Source organism: Ixodes scapularis, unplaced genomic scaffold (genome assembly GCF_016920785.2).
Source record: "Ixodes scapularis isolate PalLabHiFi unplaced genomic scaffold, ASM1692078v2 PGA_scaffold0__279_contigs__length_252992795, whole genome shotgun sequence".
Classification (NCBI taxonomy): Eukaryota; Metazoa; Arthropoda; class Arachnida; order Ixodida; family Ixodidae; genus Ixodes; species Ixodes scapularis.
In genome coordinates this window covers 175,465,121-175,478,648 of record NW_024609835.1, presented here as the reverse complement: position 1 = coordinate 175,478,648, position 13,528 = coordinate 175,465,121, and the positions used below count along the sequence as shown (strand labels likewise).

General features: G+C 45.2%; 1 protein-coding gene across 1 annotated transcript in view; it reads left to right on the top strand.

The window, feature by feature from the left end:
- The first annotated feature begins 12,477 nt into the window (after positions 1-12,477).
- Positions 12,478-13,528, top strand: part of LOC8033872 (protein masquerade) — a 40,547-nt gene continuing 39,496 nt past the window's right edge. The window contains exon 1 of the mRNA XM_040217954.1: positions 12,478-12,648. Within this exon, the coding sequence (XP_040073888.1) occupies positions 12,478-12,648 (171 nt within the window). The remainder of the gene's footprint in view (positions 12,649-13,528) is intronic.

The following is a 13,528-nucleotide window of genomic DNA, read 5'->3' as shown; positions in this document are numbered from 1 at the left end:
GTGATCTCTTCGCCGTGTGCTCGTCGTCTGCTTTCTGCTCTCACACCCGTCAAAATTTGTCTCTTTCGTTGGCTTTGGTGGCAGACGTTCGAAATGGCAGAGAACGAGGTGCAGCCATTTGTGCGTGGTTATGCGAGTTTCTGCTTTCAACGCACGAATTGACTGTGCATTGCATTCAGACCGCGCACCTTCTGCAGGAAGGTATGCGGAGTGCAAGTCGTCTGCTTCTTACGCAGGACGTTGCGGTGACGTCATAATGACGCCTGAGCTCTGATTGGCTTTGTATGAAAGGATAGTTTGTGGACCTCAATCCTAGATGCCCTGAGGTCTACCCACTATTTTTCATTTTATTTTGATCAGCCAACAAGAGCTTGGCGTTTGGACATCATCGCAACCCCTGTGCAAGAAGCAAACGAACTTGCGCTTCGTATAACCTTTCATTGTTAAAGTGCGAGCGTAAACAGGAGCTTCTCCGTATCCTCGTCTTTGGCATTGGAGTTAACTCCGTACTCTTACGTTCAAGGCTGGAGATGTTCAAACGCAGTAGATGACGTAGAAGTAATTTTTTCCCCAGAATGTGGCGGCGAAGGTTTCGAAGATTTTATGTATATGAACAGTCAACAATCCCACCCCCAATCATATTCGCATCAAAGCGAACGTGATTAGTTACATATCAGTGTTGAACCCCCTGCACTGTACCTCTCAAGGGCCCCTGCGCTCGTAAAAGAACCTGTACGCTGTACCGCTACACTGTGTGGATGCGGATTCTAAATTACCGCGAGACGTAATCAGTGTAAATTACGACGCATGGAATGGATACTTTTAAGGCACCTGTACTAGACTTACAGTGATTGGGCTGATTAATAAAAACAAAGTTTTGAAGGAGTAAGTAATTTTGCTCTCAATGTACATCCCAAAAGGAAGGTGAGCAATTGGGAGCCAGTGGAGCCACCTCCGAAAACACCACATCGCCAATGTCATAGAACTTCGCAGCTGTTAATAGTATCGTCTCTTCGAGTGCCTTCTCCATGATCAATAGTGATCGCCTAATATTTTTCACCATCGCTGCTATGTTTTTTTTTTTTTTTTTTGTAGTTTAAGACGAAATTCATTTGTGTCGTATCCAGACGTTAATCCAGGCCGTTTCAAAATCAAGTCACGGATCGTTTACTCGCGATTTCACGTGGTATTACCTCGTGACGTAGGAGACAGGTTACTCGGGTAAGATTTGGAACGTGGGTCACACTTTTTAGAGGATCAACCATGGACAGCGGGTGTATCACTGGGGCGCGTGTTAACCAACCCGATTAACCCACGCTGAGCAACGTTGTGTACCACTTTCTACATTATTTTGCTTACGGAAGATTAATTAATGCTGTCAGTTTTGGTCTTGGAAAAACGAAGAAGCATGGCGTCTGACTCTGTCGACGGAAGAACTCAAAAGGTGCTACCGGGTACGTATTTTGGAAGCATATAAAGTCGGGTTTACTCCCCCCCCCCCCCCCCCCTTTTTTTTTTTTCTTTCGGAGTGATTTTGGCATCTTATACAAGATCCATTTTGCCCGCCGACGAGTTGACTTCTCGAGCGCCAGCTTATGTTAACTGCGAATAGAGAGTGGTATGCATAGAAATCAAGTAACAGACGATGCCCCTTTGCATGAACAGTCAGCATGCACAGTCGGCCACAACGCCATAAAAGTCGAGCGAATTAGAAAACCCTCTTGCTTTTTTGTCAAAACAAGGCGACTGTGGTTGCACCAAAAGAGCCGGGAGAGGTGTCAAGGTAGTTCTCCCGTGTTTTCTGCGTGCCCGGTTTGTCCAAGAACGTGAATAGGTACCGTGAAAAGGCAAAACCAAACTCCGTCGGAACACGATTGCATGTGCGGGAAACGCTTTGAGTTGAATTCACAGATATTTGTGGGGACCAGATTTATTTATTTTGTTCCAACATTAACGTGGGAAAACCGCCAAGTTGTCCCGACGACCCGCAGGTCACGTGCTGTGCGTCTTCACGTTCAAACGACTGTCTGATCTTTGAAACTGTCGCCTGCTCTTTCAACTTCTTTGCTTGTTCAAATTGTCGTCTGCTCGTTCAATCGACAACGGCCCGTAGACCAGATGTTGACGCGATGATTGCGATAAGAAGTGAGTGCGGGCTCCAAAATATTTTTATTTTATAGGTAGTTTGAGGTAAGTAGGCTCAGTGTAAACGACAGCTAACAATGGGATCTTGATCATTGTTACCGATTGCCATCACCGACCTGCTATGCCTGATTTCCATAGTCCGACTTTGAATCAAATTTTACTAACGAGAGAAAGAGAGAGAGAGAGAAAAAAAAACTTTTATTTTCGCTCCGAGTCCGAAGTTCGCGTTTTTTTACCATTCATCTCCAAGCATGGTTTTGACATGTCGGACGTGGAGGGGCTATAGTGTAGCCTCGAGTGTCTTGGGCGGGTTGGCCCACTCTGTCCAGGTCTGAGGGAGGTGGGAAGGGAGCGGTGAAAAAAGTAGGTTACGCGATGTGTGGGCATTCTTTGGTATACGTCGAGCATTCTTTGGTACTGTCCACATTTCATTTGCAGCCCGAGCGGCGTCGCGACTGAAAATAACAACAAGAATCTCATGTTACTCAGGCTTTAACGTCCGTTCTGCGGCGTCCACGCGGAATGAATTGCCGCAAGTCGCATAATTCACGGCAAGTTTTGGGCTGTAACGAGTCTCGTTAATTTTGCTGAGGCCACTAAAGTAGTCGCACATTGCTAAGAAGACGTAGATCTACAATTCCAACGCGCAAAAAAGGACGGGGATTTACACCGAGGTTGACAACATCGCATTCCAATGGTCCGTTGACGAGAAATGATTCGCTTTCTGCACACACTTCATCACGCATGCGCGGCGCCGGTGGCGTCCGCTAGGGGCGCTTTGGTTTGTTTGTTGACATGAGTATGTGTATATTTGTTAAAAGTTTGGAGCCTGTTGCAACTTATACCGCAAGATAGGCTTTTTTTAACTGATTTGCAATTTTGGCTTTGTTGAATTGCTGGGTGATTAGTGTAGGAAGGTACGGGTATTTGAAACTCTGAAATCACTTCGAATAAAATTCCGAGGACACCTTAGCACTTCTTATGAATTGTGAATGCGACAGCATGAATGTCGTTCTTCCACTCCATTGTCTGTCTGCGGTGCACTAGCGTCGACGGCCACGTTTCGCTACTGCCGAGGTTGCGGACGGCGGCCGAGCGCGCGCTCTCGTGAAGCAGCCGCCAGCCCCCCCCCCCACCCCCCCCCCTCCCAACCCCCGGCAACGCCTGACGCGAGAGCAGCGGCAGAGCGCGCGCTCTCGTGAAACGGCCGCAACCCCCCTCTCCCTCGCCACCTCCGCCAACGCCTGACGCGAGAGCGATGGCAGAGCACGCGCCCTCGTGAAGCGACCGCAGCCCCTCCCCCCCCCCCCCCCCCCCTCGCCAGCTCCGACAACTCCTGACATGAGAGCGGCGGCAGAGCGCACGCTCTCGTGAAGCGGCCGCAGCCCCCCCCCCCCCCTTTCCACTTCCGGCAACGCCTGACACGAGAGCGCGGCAGGGCGTGCGCTCTCATGAAGCGGCCGCCAACGGCTATCTAGGAGACGTTTTGCACATACAATGGGCATTTCTTTCGCTTTTTTTTTTCTGTTACAGACGCCGCTGGCTCCATTTCATGGGATAGTTAATGCTTTCGCATTAAATACAGAATGCTATTCTATTTTTAGTAATTGAACATGTCGTATTCGTGTTCCGAGCACGGGTTGTTAGTCTGGAGTAGTCTGTTGTTAATTAGCCCCGTTGAGTTTGCTTCTCTTAGAGTTCGTACGTTCTGCAGGGAAGCGACATTTGCAGAGCAGATGTTCGACGGAATGATTTGCGCAGATAACGCTACTGCCACGAGGCGTAGCGTGCTCGTTTTTTGCCTCCCACACAAAGCGATTTTTCGCAAAAACGCGCGCGCGGCACCACAGTCATTATTAATGCTGACGTTGGGAAAGGGGTGATGCTGACGATTATGCCAGTGCTGCGCTGCACTTGTGGTTTATTGTGCTGGGCGCATGTGCGCCGCACATGTGTTAGCACATCAATGATGGAATGGGTATTTATTTTTATTGAACCGTTTTGGTTTTTTGAACATTAAGCTACAATGTGCGAGGTTTACTGCTTCTGTTTTATTCATGTAGGCTACTGTTTTATAGAGTTTCTAGGTCTCGAATTATCGAATATTTCAAACTTCCCCTTTGAGTCCCAGCAAAGTGATTATTGTATTTTTTATTATATACGGTGATACGAAACCATACATTGCCACAAAGCAGTTCCGTCGGAACAAAGGAAATAGAAGTAGTTGGAGGGGGATCCCCCCCCCCCCTTTTTCCGATATTATTTCGTAATGATGGCGCCTCCTTATATTCCCCCACACCTTCCACCCGCCGTCACCCCGTCATCTCTCAAACACTTCCGATGCCACTGCGACAGGATCGCTGCTTCTATGAAAGTGGACTGAATTGAAGTATAAATTTGGGGTAAATTGGTTTATGACGTCACACGAACAGTGAAACGGCATTAAGAAGACAAAATTAAAGTAAAAGTGAACTGTTTCGTTCTCGCACTTGTTGCGTCCACACTTAACTTTTTTTTTGTCCATGTTTTCAAATTTTATGCTGCCTCTTTATTCGATTTAATTTTTATTCAGAGTATATGCGAGCAGGGGCAATCATGAAACTTCCCACACTCCCAACTTTAAAAAAAATGCATTGTGTGCTCACAACCCAGTATAGTGACCCACCGACAGTTTGTGTGTTATCACAATATCAATATGGCAACATGTTGTGGTTACCTAAAGTGTAGTTGCATGCCTTGTAAACACATAACCGCTAGCCAGTGGTCAGGATACCCCTTGTATGATCCGCATCAACGAGTTTCAGAGCGTCCAAGACGTTCTGGAAATCTCGTGCGTCCATTACGATAATCTATAGTTAACCGATCGTGCACCCCCCCCCCCCCCCCCCTTCCCCTGGTTAAAAATACGCCATTCGGTGATGACGCCTAGCGCACGAACTCAGTGACCTCCAAACGCGGAATGAAAACTCTTCCGCCGTTCTTGGGGCGTTTGCACATTCTGCTCTCGGGCGTAGATCGCCGCATTTGCTCCTCGAGGAAGGAAGACCTGCGTTTAGACGAGCGGCTCCCAAGTGCCAAGCATTCCTAAACTCGTCGTGAGTGCCCAAAAATTGGAGAGAAAAAAAAAAGAAAAGAAAAGACTAAAAGCAGGGTCTGCTGCTGAGGGGCGTTTCGTAATAACCTCATCGCTGCTGTTGTCGTGATTTCCGTATAATCTGATTTCGCTGCTGCTTTGACTGCTACGTTCGACGAGAAGTTATATATACATACATAAAACATTACATGTAAAGATGACCATAAAAACTCGATTTTACGGAATGGCACATGGCAAAGTCAAACTTAAATTTCAACTGCTGCACTAATTAACGGTTTGTTACCACTCACAAATGTAGTTCATTTTAAGTTACAAAAATTTACAGAAACGTACTGCTTTTTATACAAACTACAATTAAGAGAGGTTTCCCATCGTGGGAAACGTCACTTAATTCATCATTGGTAACGTCCCAGCTGTAGGTAATTCCTGCATGGAAGGACGCAAGCGAATATATTCCATTCATTCATGTTCTATTGCCAACTTTCTGTATTTCATTAATTGCTCAAATTATTCGTACGCTTCCGTACGTAGCTTTATTTGTAGGCAACCATTAGCCCCGTTGTGGAATTTCTTGGCTTGAACAAACAGCCTCGACAGTCAGAAACGATAACTTGAATTGCGAGAACTAATGCTTTGATAAACATTTTTTTTTAAGTTGTTGAACATTTTGTTCTTAGGAAGGCAATATTTAAGCTCGCGATTTGCAAGTTATGCTCTACAAAATTGAGTATACATTTGCGTAGTGGCATGCGTGCCATAACATGCGTAAAAAACAATGCTAATACAAAAACGTGTCTAGACGTATCGAGGGTGATATCGCTTAGCGTGCTTATTTAGACACATTGTCATCCGAATAAACGGAGCAAAAGATAACGGTACAAGGCTGATGGGCATTGTCTGAATCACAAACTATTACAACAACGTTTTGTAACAAAAGAAAAACGACACAAATTATTTTAAAGAGTGACGACAACGTAAGAATCAAGCAAAGAACAACTTCATAGGACAAACCAGAAAAAGAAGCAGAAGCACATGCAACTAATTATTGAACTGAAGTACGATGTACGTACATAATTTGTCAAAGCATTTATTCCGTGGGATAGAATATAATATACCTTTGTACGCTGTCATTGTTGTAAGCTTTGGAAAAAGAATGCAAAGCATGGGGCATACCCAGCATTCTTTCTAAAGTAATAGAAAACTATTTGTTTAAAACATTATGCACTGTACGATATATGCAAATTTGTTTCTTTTATTATTTGTCCTTAACCATGGGATTATATAAGAGCAATATCGAAGATTGTATCCTGTATTGCTGCATATCAAGCAAACGCTTCTAGTGGACAAATTTCCTGATGACGAAAAAGTTGCTAATGTGTTGTCGGTTTTCAAAAGTCGATCGAAATTTTGTGTCGAACTACAAGCCGATTTCCCTTACCTCAGCTTGTTACAAAATAATTAAACACGTCTTGCACTCAGCTTTTATGAAGCCCCTTATCTTAACTGGGTTTTCAAATGGTCATCAAAATAAATTTTAAAAAGATTAATTTTTTTTTTATGTGCGACAGAGTTGATTGGAATTTTATTACAATATCGACAAAAAACTTTATAACAAAGATCACATAGACTGTATATGTCTAGATTTAAAAAAAAAGCTTTTCTAAAATCTATATAAATTTGTTATACCACAAGAAATAGAAGGTTAAAACATTGATATTGCTGTGATTATCTTAATCAGGGACTAGTTAACTTCAAGAAAACAGCAAGTTGAGGTAAACTGAACATGCTCGGGCCTGGTCTCTGTTACATCTGCAGTTCCTCAAAAGTCCGTTCTGGGACCACTTTGCTTTTTTCTTACTTTTAGTGAAGATATCTCTACTAAAGTTCAATCTAGAATACGTCTGTTCGCGGACGATTGTGTTGTACAGTGCAGTGCCTGGTGAAACAGATTCCACGCAGCTCGTGAGTTTCGCCAGATGCATTGAAAAGTAGTGTACGAGTAGGCCTAATATAATGCCCCTGAATGTCAGTAAATCCGTTCAGGTAAGGTAAACAAAAAAAAAAGACTAAAGAAATTGCATTTTTAGTACTCCCTCAATATAGTGAGCCAATAATAACAAAATCTCCATACAAATACCTCGGTGTGATATTTTTTGTAACGGCTTATGGTCAACGCGAGTAAATAGTGTAATTTCGAAGGTGGGCAGGTCTCTTAGTTTGTTACAACACAACCTGAAACCTGTCACTAGCGAGATTAAACAAGCTGCGTGTCAAGCCTACCGTAGGGTTTCGTGTTTCTTGAAATTTATTTTCTTCAAATTCGGGCGTGCGGTTTCTAGGTTTAATAATGTTTTCGGTGTTTATTTTCACTTCCAGCAAAGAAATCGTGGATAAGGTTATAAAACTGCTGCATATATATAACCATGCGAGCCCAAATGACCCCCTCCCCCGGTTTCCTATTTTCTTCCGGGGTACGTGGAACTTACGCCCGTTAGTCAAATACTTGAAAAACGTCATCCCGGCACCGAAAACAGAAGGAGACAGGGCAAGGGACGCAGGTCCCAATGAAAGAAGCAACCTCAACGCCAGTTAGTACAAATTATGTTCAGAATGACAAAAAGAAAATACTGCGTATGAATGTTTTAGAGCAAAGCTCTTAGGCACCCGTTTCTGCGTTAGAAGGAAGAGAAGAAGAGGAGAGGAGGAGTTGGAGGGGAGGGGGAAGAGGAGGAGGGAAGGGTACGGAGGAGGAAGAGAAGCATACCATCCCATCCGTACCCTCGCCTCCTCTTCCTCAAGAGCTGCGCTCTTGTTTCGCATTACAGAGATCTGCTTTTCATATTTTTAGTTTCGCATTAGAGAGATTTGTCTTTCATATTTTTTTTCCACACCCGGGGATTTCTTTTTTTTTTTTTTCAAGGGTAGTTTTAATTTGTGGTTTTTCAGTTTTCCCTGATTTCAATAAAACCATTTTGGGGGTTACTTATCGGGGTTTGTCGGTATTTACCAAAAACACGGAACACTAAGCAAATGTTCGGCCAAATCTATATTATGAGTGCTTGGTTTGGGATCAGGTTTACCATATTTATGTAAATGCACTTCAGCGCATTCAATCTCTGGTTGTCGGTTTGCCCTGAGGAGGTAAGATACAGCAAAAATAAAGCAAAAGCTAAGCTTTTTTTGTTTTTGTTTTGAGTAGCGCCGTAGACGTTTTTGGCCCAATATTTTTTAGAGCGTAGCTCCTATAGGCGCTCTTTCTCGTGTTTCGCGGCGTCGGCATCGCCGGCGGCGTAACCGCTCGCGTTGCATTATGGGACGTCACAGACCTATTGACCAATTTAATTCCCCGCTAAATTTAGCGAAGAAACTGAATTGGTGTGTAAATCTGTGGCGCCCCATAATACAACACTGCGCGTTCAGTTTCCCCGCTAAATTTAGTGGTAAAACTGACGTCACATGACCTCAACACCAATTCAGTTTCCCGCTAAATTTTAGCGGAGAATTTAATTGGAGTTGAGGTCATGTGACGTCAGTTTTAACAATAAATATAGTGGAGAAACTGACTTTGTTCATAAGTGAGGGGACACGAAGGCATGTGACGTCATTTCCTTCGCTAAATTTAGCGAGGAAACTGAATTGATGTTGAGGTCGCGTGGCGTACGTCAGTTTTCCAGCTAAATTTAGCAGGGAACTGTGGGAGGAGGGAAGGAGGGGGGAGAGGGAAAGGTACGGAGGACCCTCCCCTCCTCCTCCTTATATAAATAATACTATAAGAAACGATCAATTTATTTATGTATTATAATTTATACTATGTACGCAGGAGTACGAGGTTTATATTTGTACATATAGTTTTTCTTAAATTTTTAGCACGTTATATCGCAAATTCAAAATACCTCAAGAGTTGCGCTCTAATTTCGCTATTCGCGACTCCAACAAAACAGACGCCACCAAGCGGGAAAACCGGGAACCAGCCGGACCAGGTCGCTCCGCGCCCCTTCGCGCCCCTCCGCGTCTCTGGTGGCTTTTGCGGACACGTGTTGTCGGCGCGGTGACGAACAATGTAATTTGACGAAGGTCCGAAAATTTCTGAAGTTTGCCTGAGTGTTCATTAGTGTGGTGAAGCCTCAGTAGATTGTTCCTTTCCATCCCGTGTTTGAAAGCCCGTTCACTCCACAACACACGGTCGCGTGCTTTTGATTTCTTGGAAGGGGAGGAAGCACGGAAAAACGTTTTGATTTCTTGTCTGTCTCGAATCACTTTCAAAGTGACGACAACTTGGTAAGTGAGAAGTGGCTTCTTTATAAGGATGTAGAACAGTGGACTGAGGACGGCGAACGAGGTGTTTCACTGGAGGGAACACCAATGTTGCAGTCAAGTGAATAGGAAAGTTCGATAGCTGCTTTTCTTGAGTTTGGTTGTGTTCGATTAGCTTCAAGTTTGAGCCACCCACGCCGGTCGGTGCAGGCTATTCATCTTGGATGCTTTTCGCCGAAAAAGCCTTTGGACCACACTGAAGGAGTTGGGCTGATTTCGCAGTTACTTGATTCAGAAAAACCTGCTCGCTGCATACGATTAATGAGGGAAATTATCTGCTTTCGAAAGGTGGGGGACGAGTCTCGCAAAGTTAAAAGCTAGCACGGCATTATGACCTATCGCGCCTCCAATATTTATATTATACCCTCGTCGAAGCCAGTGGCAGTATACGTCTACATTGCTCAGGTTGACCGGCCACAAAAAAAATGCTCATTTTCTCCGTTCAGGATTTGAAGGAAAGTTCAGTACAGAGAGGTTCTGCGTGAATGTTCGATGAAGACTCTCTTCAGTTTGTCCGCATTCGTCTCCGTGCTACCAGCTAGAACCATTTGGCCGAGTTTAAGTAGCATCTCTCTGTCTGTCAAATATACTTTTATTCAGAAGTCCACCTAATAGCTGGTCAACTAAGCTCATATTTTAAGCCGAAGAATATACTAATATCGCTTTAGTTGGACATATATAGGACGCAATATAATACATAAGCCACTCGTCAAAATTACTTCTCGATTGCTACTAAAACCTGAATTGAAATACGAGTATCAGCTGCCTAGTGGGGCGCCCGCGGGTTAATATGCTCCCTGGTTCAAAAGAGGCGCTTGCTTAATTTTCGTAATTTTCCTGCAGCGTATGTTGTTGACCGAGCAGACGACTGGAGCTGTTTCTTAAACGCGGATACGCACAAAAGCTCGATTTCGCGGATAGATAAGTCGCATGGTCGAGGCATGCGAGTTAGCTGAAAATTACTATCGGTGGAACAATTCTGTAGTCATCGCCGCTTTCTTTGGATGATCGAAACTGATTAGAGTCTATTACCGTCCCTCTGGAGCCCATAGTTTCGGGTTTGAACGAAATCTCCGAAACAAAAGTTTGACATGAAAAGAACAAAAAAAAAAAAAAATTAAAATAAACAACACAGGGAAAACAAAACTATGCTGTGCAAGTTTATGTGCACCGGCTACACTTAACCGTCTTAGTTCAAATACCTATAAAATTGGGCATTAAACAAAAGAAAATGTGCTAAAACGAAGGCGCCACCCGTCCAGGCGGCCCGGCTATGGTGCCTGGATCGCGTCTTTGACTGGTGTGTTTAGCGTCCTATCCCGCCCATACATCAAAAGTGGTCCCGATGTGGCAACAAATGACGCGAGTGTCATGCTGTTGCCTGTCGCGATCCTGGCGGTTGGCCTTAGAAATGCTGGCGAAAAGCACGAGCGAACGCGAGTGTCGCTGTCGTCATTGCGTCCCTTTAGGCGTCCCAACTCCGGCTGCTCTGGCTTCCGTGAACTGTCACAGTAGAAAGCGACCTGCAGCAGAACAGGCATTTGCCACATACACCACAGCTGTTGGGACGCCGCCAGGGTCGCGACCGGCGACAGCATGACACTTTTATGACGTCATCAGGCGGAAATCGAGGGACCACTTTTTTGGCCGCGGTAAACGCACCAGTCGGAGACGCGTTCCAGGCACCATAGCCCGGCCGAGCCAGCGCGACCTGGACCCAGCCACCATGTTTGTTTGGTGGTGGCGTCCCCTATAGGTCGCTGGAGTCGCGAATACAGAGATTTGTAAACGACTTTTTTTATTTTCTCTTTTATTCTATTTATTACAAACGGACATAAATTTCTGCTTCACCATACTTACAATCGTCAAAGTGTCACTATCCAGGAGCAGATAACTCTTGAAAAGTTCGAACGTATGCCACGAGGACAAATATTTACAGTGGAGCTGTTAAGGGGCTAGGTCCCCCAGGGTCGTGTCCGTGTATGTCGACACAAACCTACCTGGACAGCTACTGCCACCTATAAGCGACGGCGGCAAGCACACAATCAGTATGGTTTCCGTCGTCGCTCTTAGATGGCGGCAAACTTTCGAGCTGTAATAGAAGAATGGATAGCTGGGCGCGTTGGTGGGAATTCATCGTAGGAAACAGCGCGAAAAGCAGACGACGACGAAGAAGAAGCACAGTGTATCGAGTACAGCTCTGCTGGTCTTCCTTCTTCACGAGAGTAGAAAAGCTGAACGTTTTAAACTCTTTTTGTTTGTTTTTTGTGCGTACCACATCAGAGTGTAATTCATTACCACTGCAAGTGGTGTGCCGCGAGAGTTCTGAGTCGTTTTATAATACATTGCGCCCCCCGCAATAATGCCCGACAGGTGCTGCAAGGATTTCTTTAATAAAGAATAAAGAATCAGCTTGCAACCTCCCATTGGAATGCTCTTGTCTGTCGATGCCTTTTATTTCCGTTTCATTTTTTTTTTATGTAAAAAAGTGACATAGGTGTTAACTGGGTGATTTTAGGTAAGATGGAACAGAGTGTGGCTGGTCCACATTTGTGATTTAATCTTTTTTTAATGCCATTGCCTAATCATTGTATGCACAAATCCATGAACATTGTCGCCCAGAAAAATATTCGCGAATGGCAGCTGTTGCGTTGTTAAAAAATGGGCTTTGTCGACGCACCAATTTGCTTTTGCTTCGCGAGCTTTCGATGTATAAATACAGTTGCTCGAACACACGATCTCCCAGCCGGGGAATAATTTTCCGAGGCAACACAGTCAAAGATACCCTCGCGCGCATTACCTCGATTCCCCGAAGTGCCGCGGAAAGTTGTCCCCGAGTATAAAACTCCCCCTTTTTTTTTTTATTGCAGAGAGACCATGAAGGTGATTCTGTTGCCAGGCGTCTTTGGCGCATCTCCAGGCGGATGTATAAAGTATGTTTTGGCGCAGGAGGCTCGCCGTCGGTGAGGGGCCGGCGGCCTCGTCCGTCCACGTGCGGAGTCAAGGGAGGCCGGGCAGCAGCGGCACCGGACAGGAGGCAGGCGGGGCGTGTCACCGGCGGCAAGGACGCACTGCCCGGAGAATGGTGCTGGCAGGTACCGCATCGCCTTTCGTTTCCGTGCGCCCGCGGTTCCTCAGGGACTTCTCACGTACCCGTGTACCCACGTACCGTTCTGTTACGTTACAAAACACTCCTCGAATCTTTTTCTTTCTTTTTTTTTTCGGTACATGAAACACGTTTTTAGACCGTCTCGCACGTTGTGTGCACTGCCACCAAAGTGACCCAGGTGCGAACGCCTAGCTTTACAAAAATGCTTAGATTATACGATGATGCATACTTGTGGATAGATTAGGCTCGACACATTGTGAGGCACTGTTAACGCGAACAAACAATTGCTATTTTTGTTTTTACAGCGGAGTTGTTACGGTTTAGTTTTCTTAGTATCGTGTCCGTCAGCAAACAAATGATGACACCCAACTCTGGACAGCTACCGCCATCTATGAGTGACAACGGCAATCAGACAACCGACTTGCCGGTTGTCTGGATACCGCCGTCGCTCATAGATGGCGGTAGCTGTCCAGCCTTTCCACTCTGGCTTGCCGGCTGGCGGCCCGCCATTACTTCAATCCCACAGATAGTACAGCTTCGCTGGTATTCCTGCTTCACCAAAGTAAAAAAAAAAAACTAAACACTTTTTTTTGTTGTTGTAGAGTTTACGAGTACGACCGCAGCCAGCGCTGCGATCCAATAGCGGCGATCGAATTGCGCCAAAGGTGTAAACCGTCACCGGCTAACCAATCACGTAGAGGTAACGCGGCTTGATCTTGCTTTTTTTTATGTGCGTGATTGGTTTAGTTAGTGACAGCAAACGCACAATGTCGACGAGCAACGGGACGTTGCACTTTTGGGGGCTGCTTGATTGGCCCCGTTGAATTGTAGCATTGGCTCCGATTGGACTTAGTAGAATAAAGAGT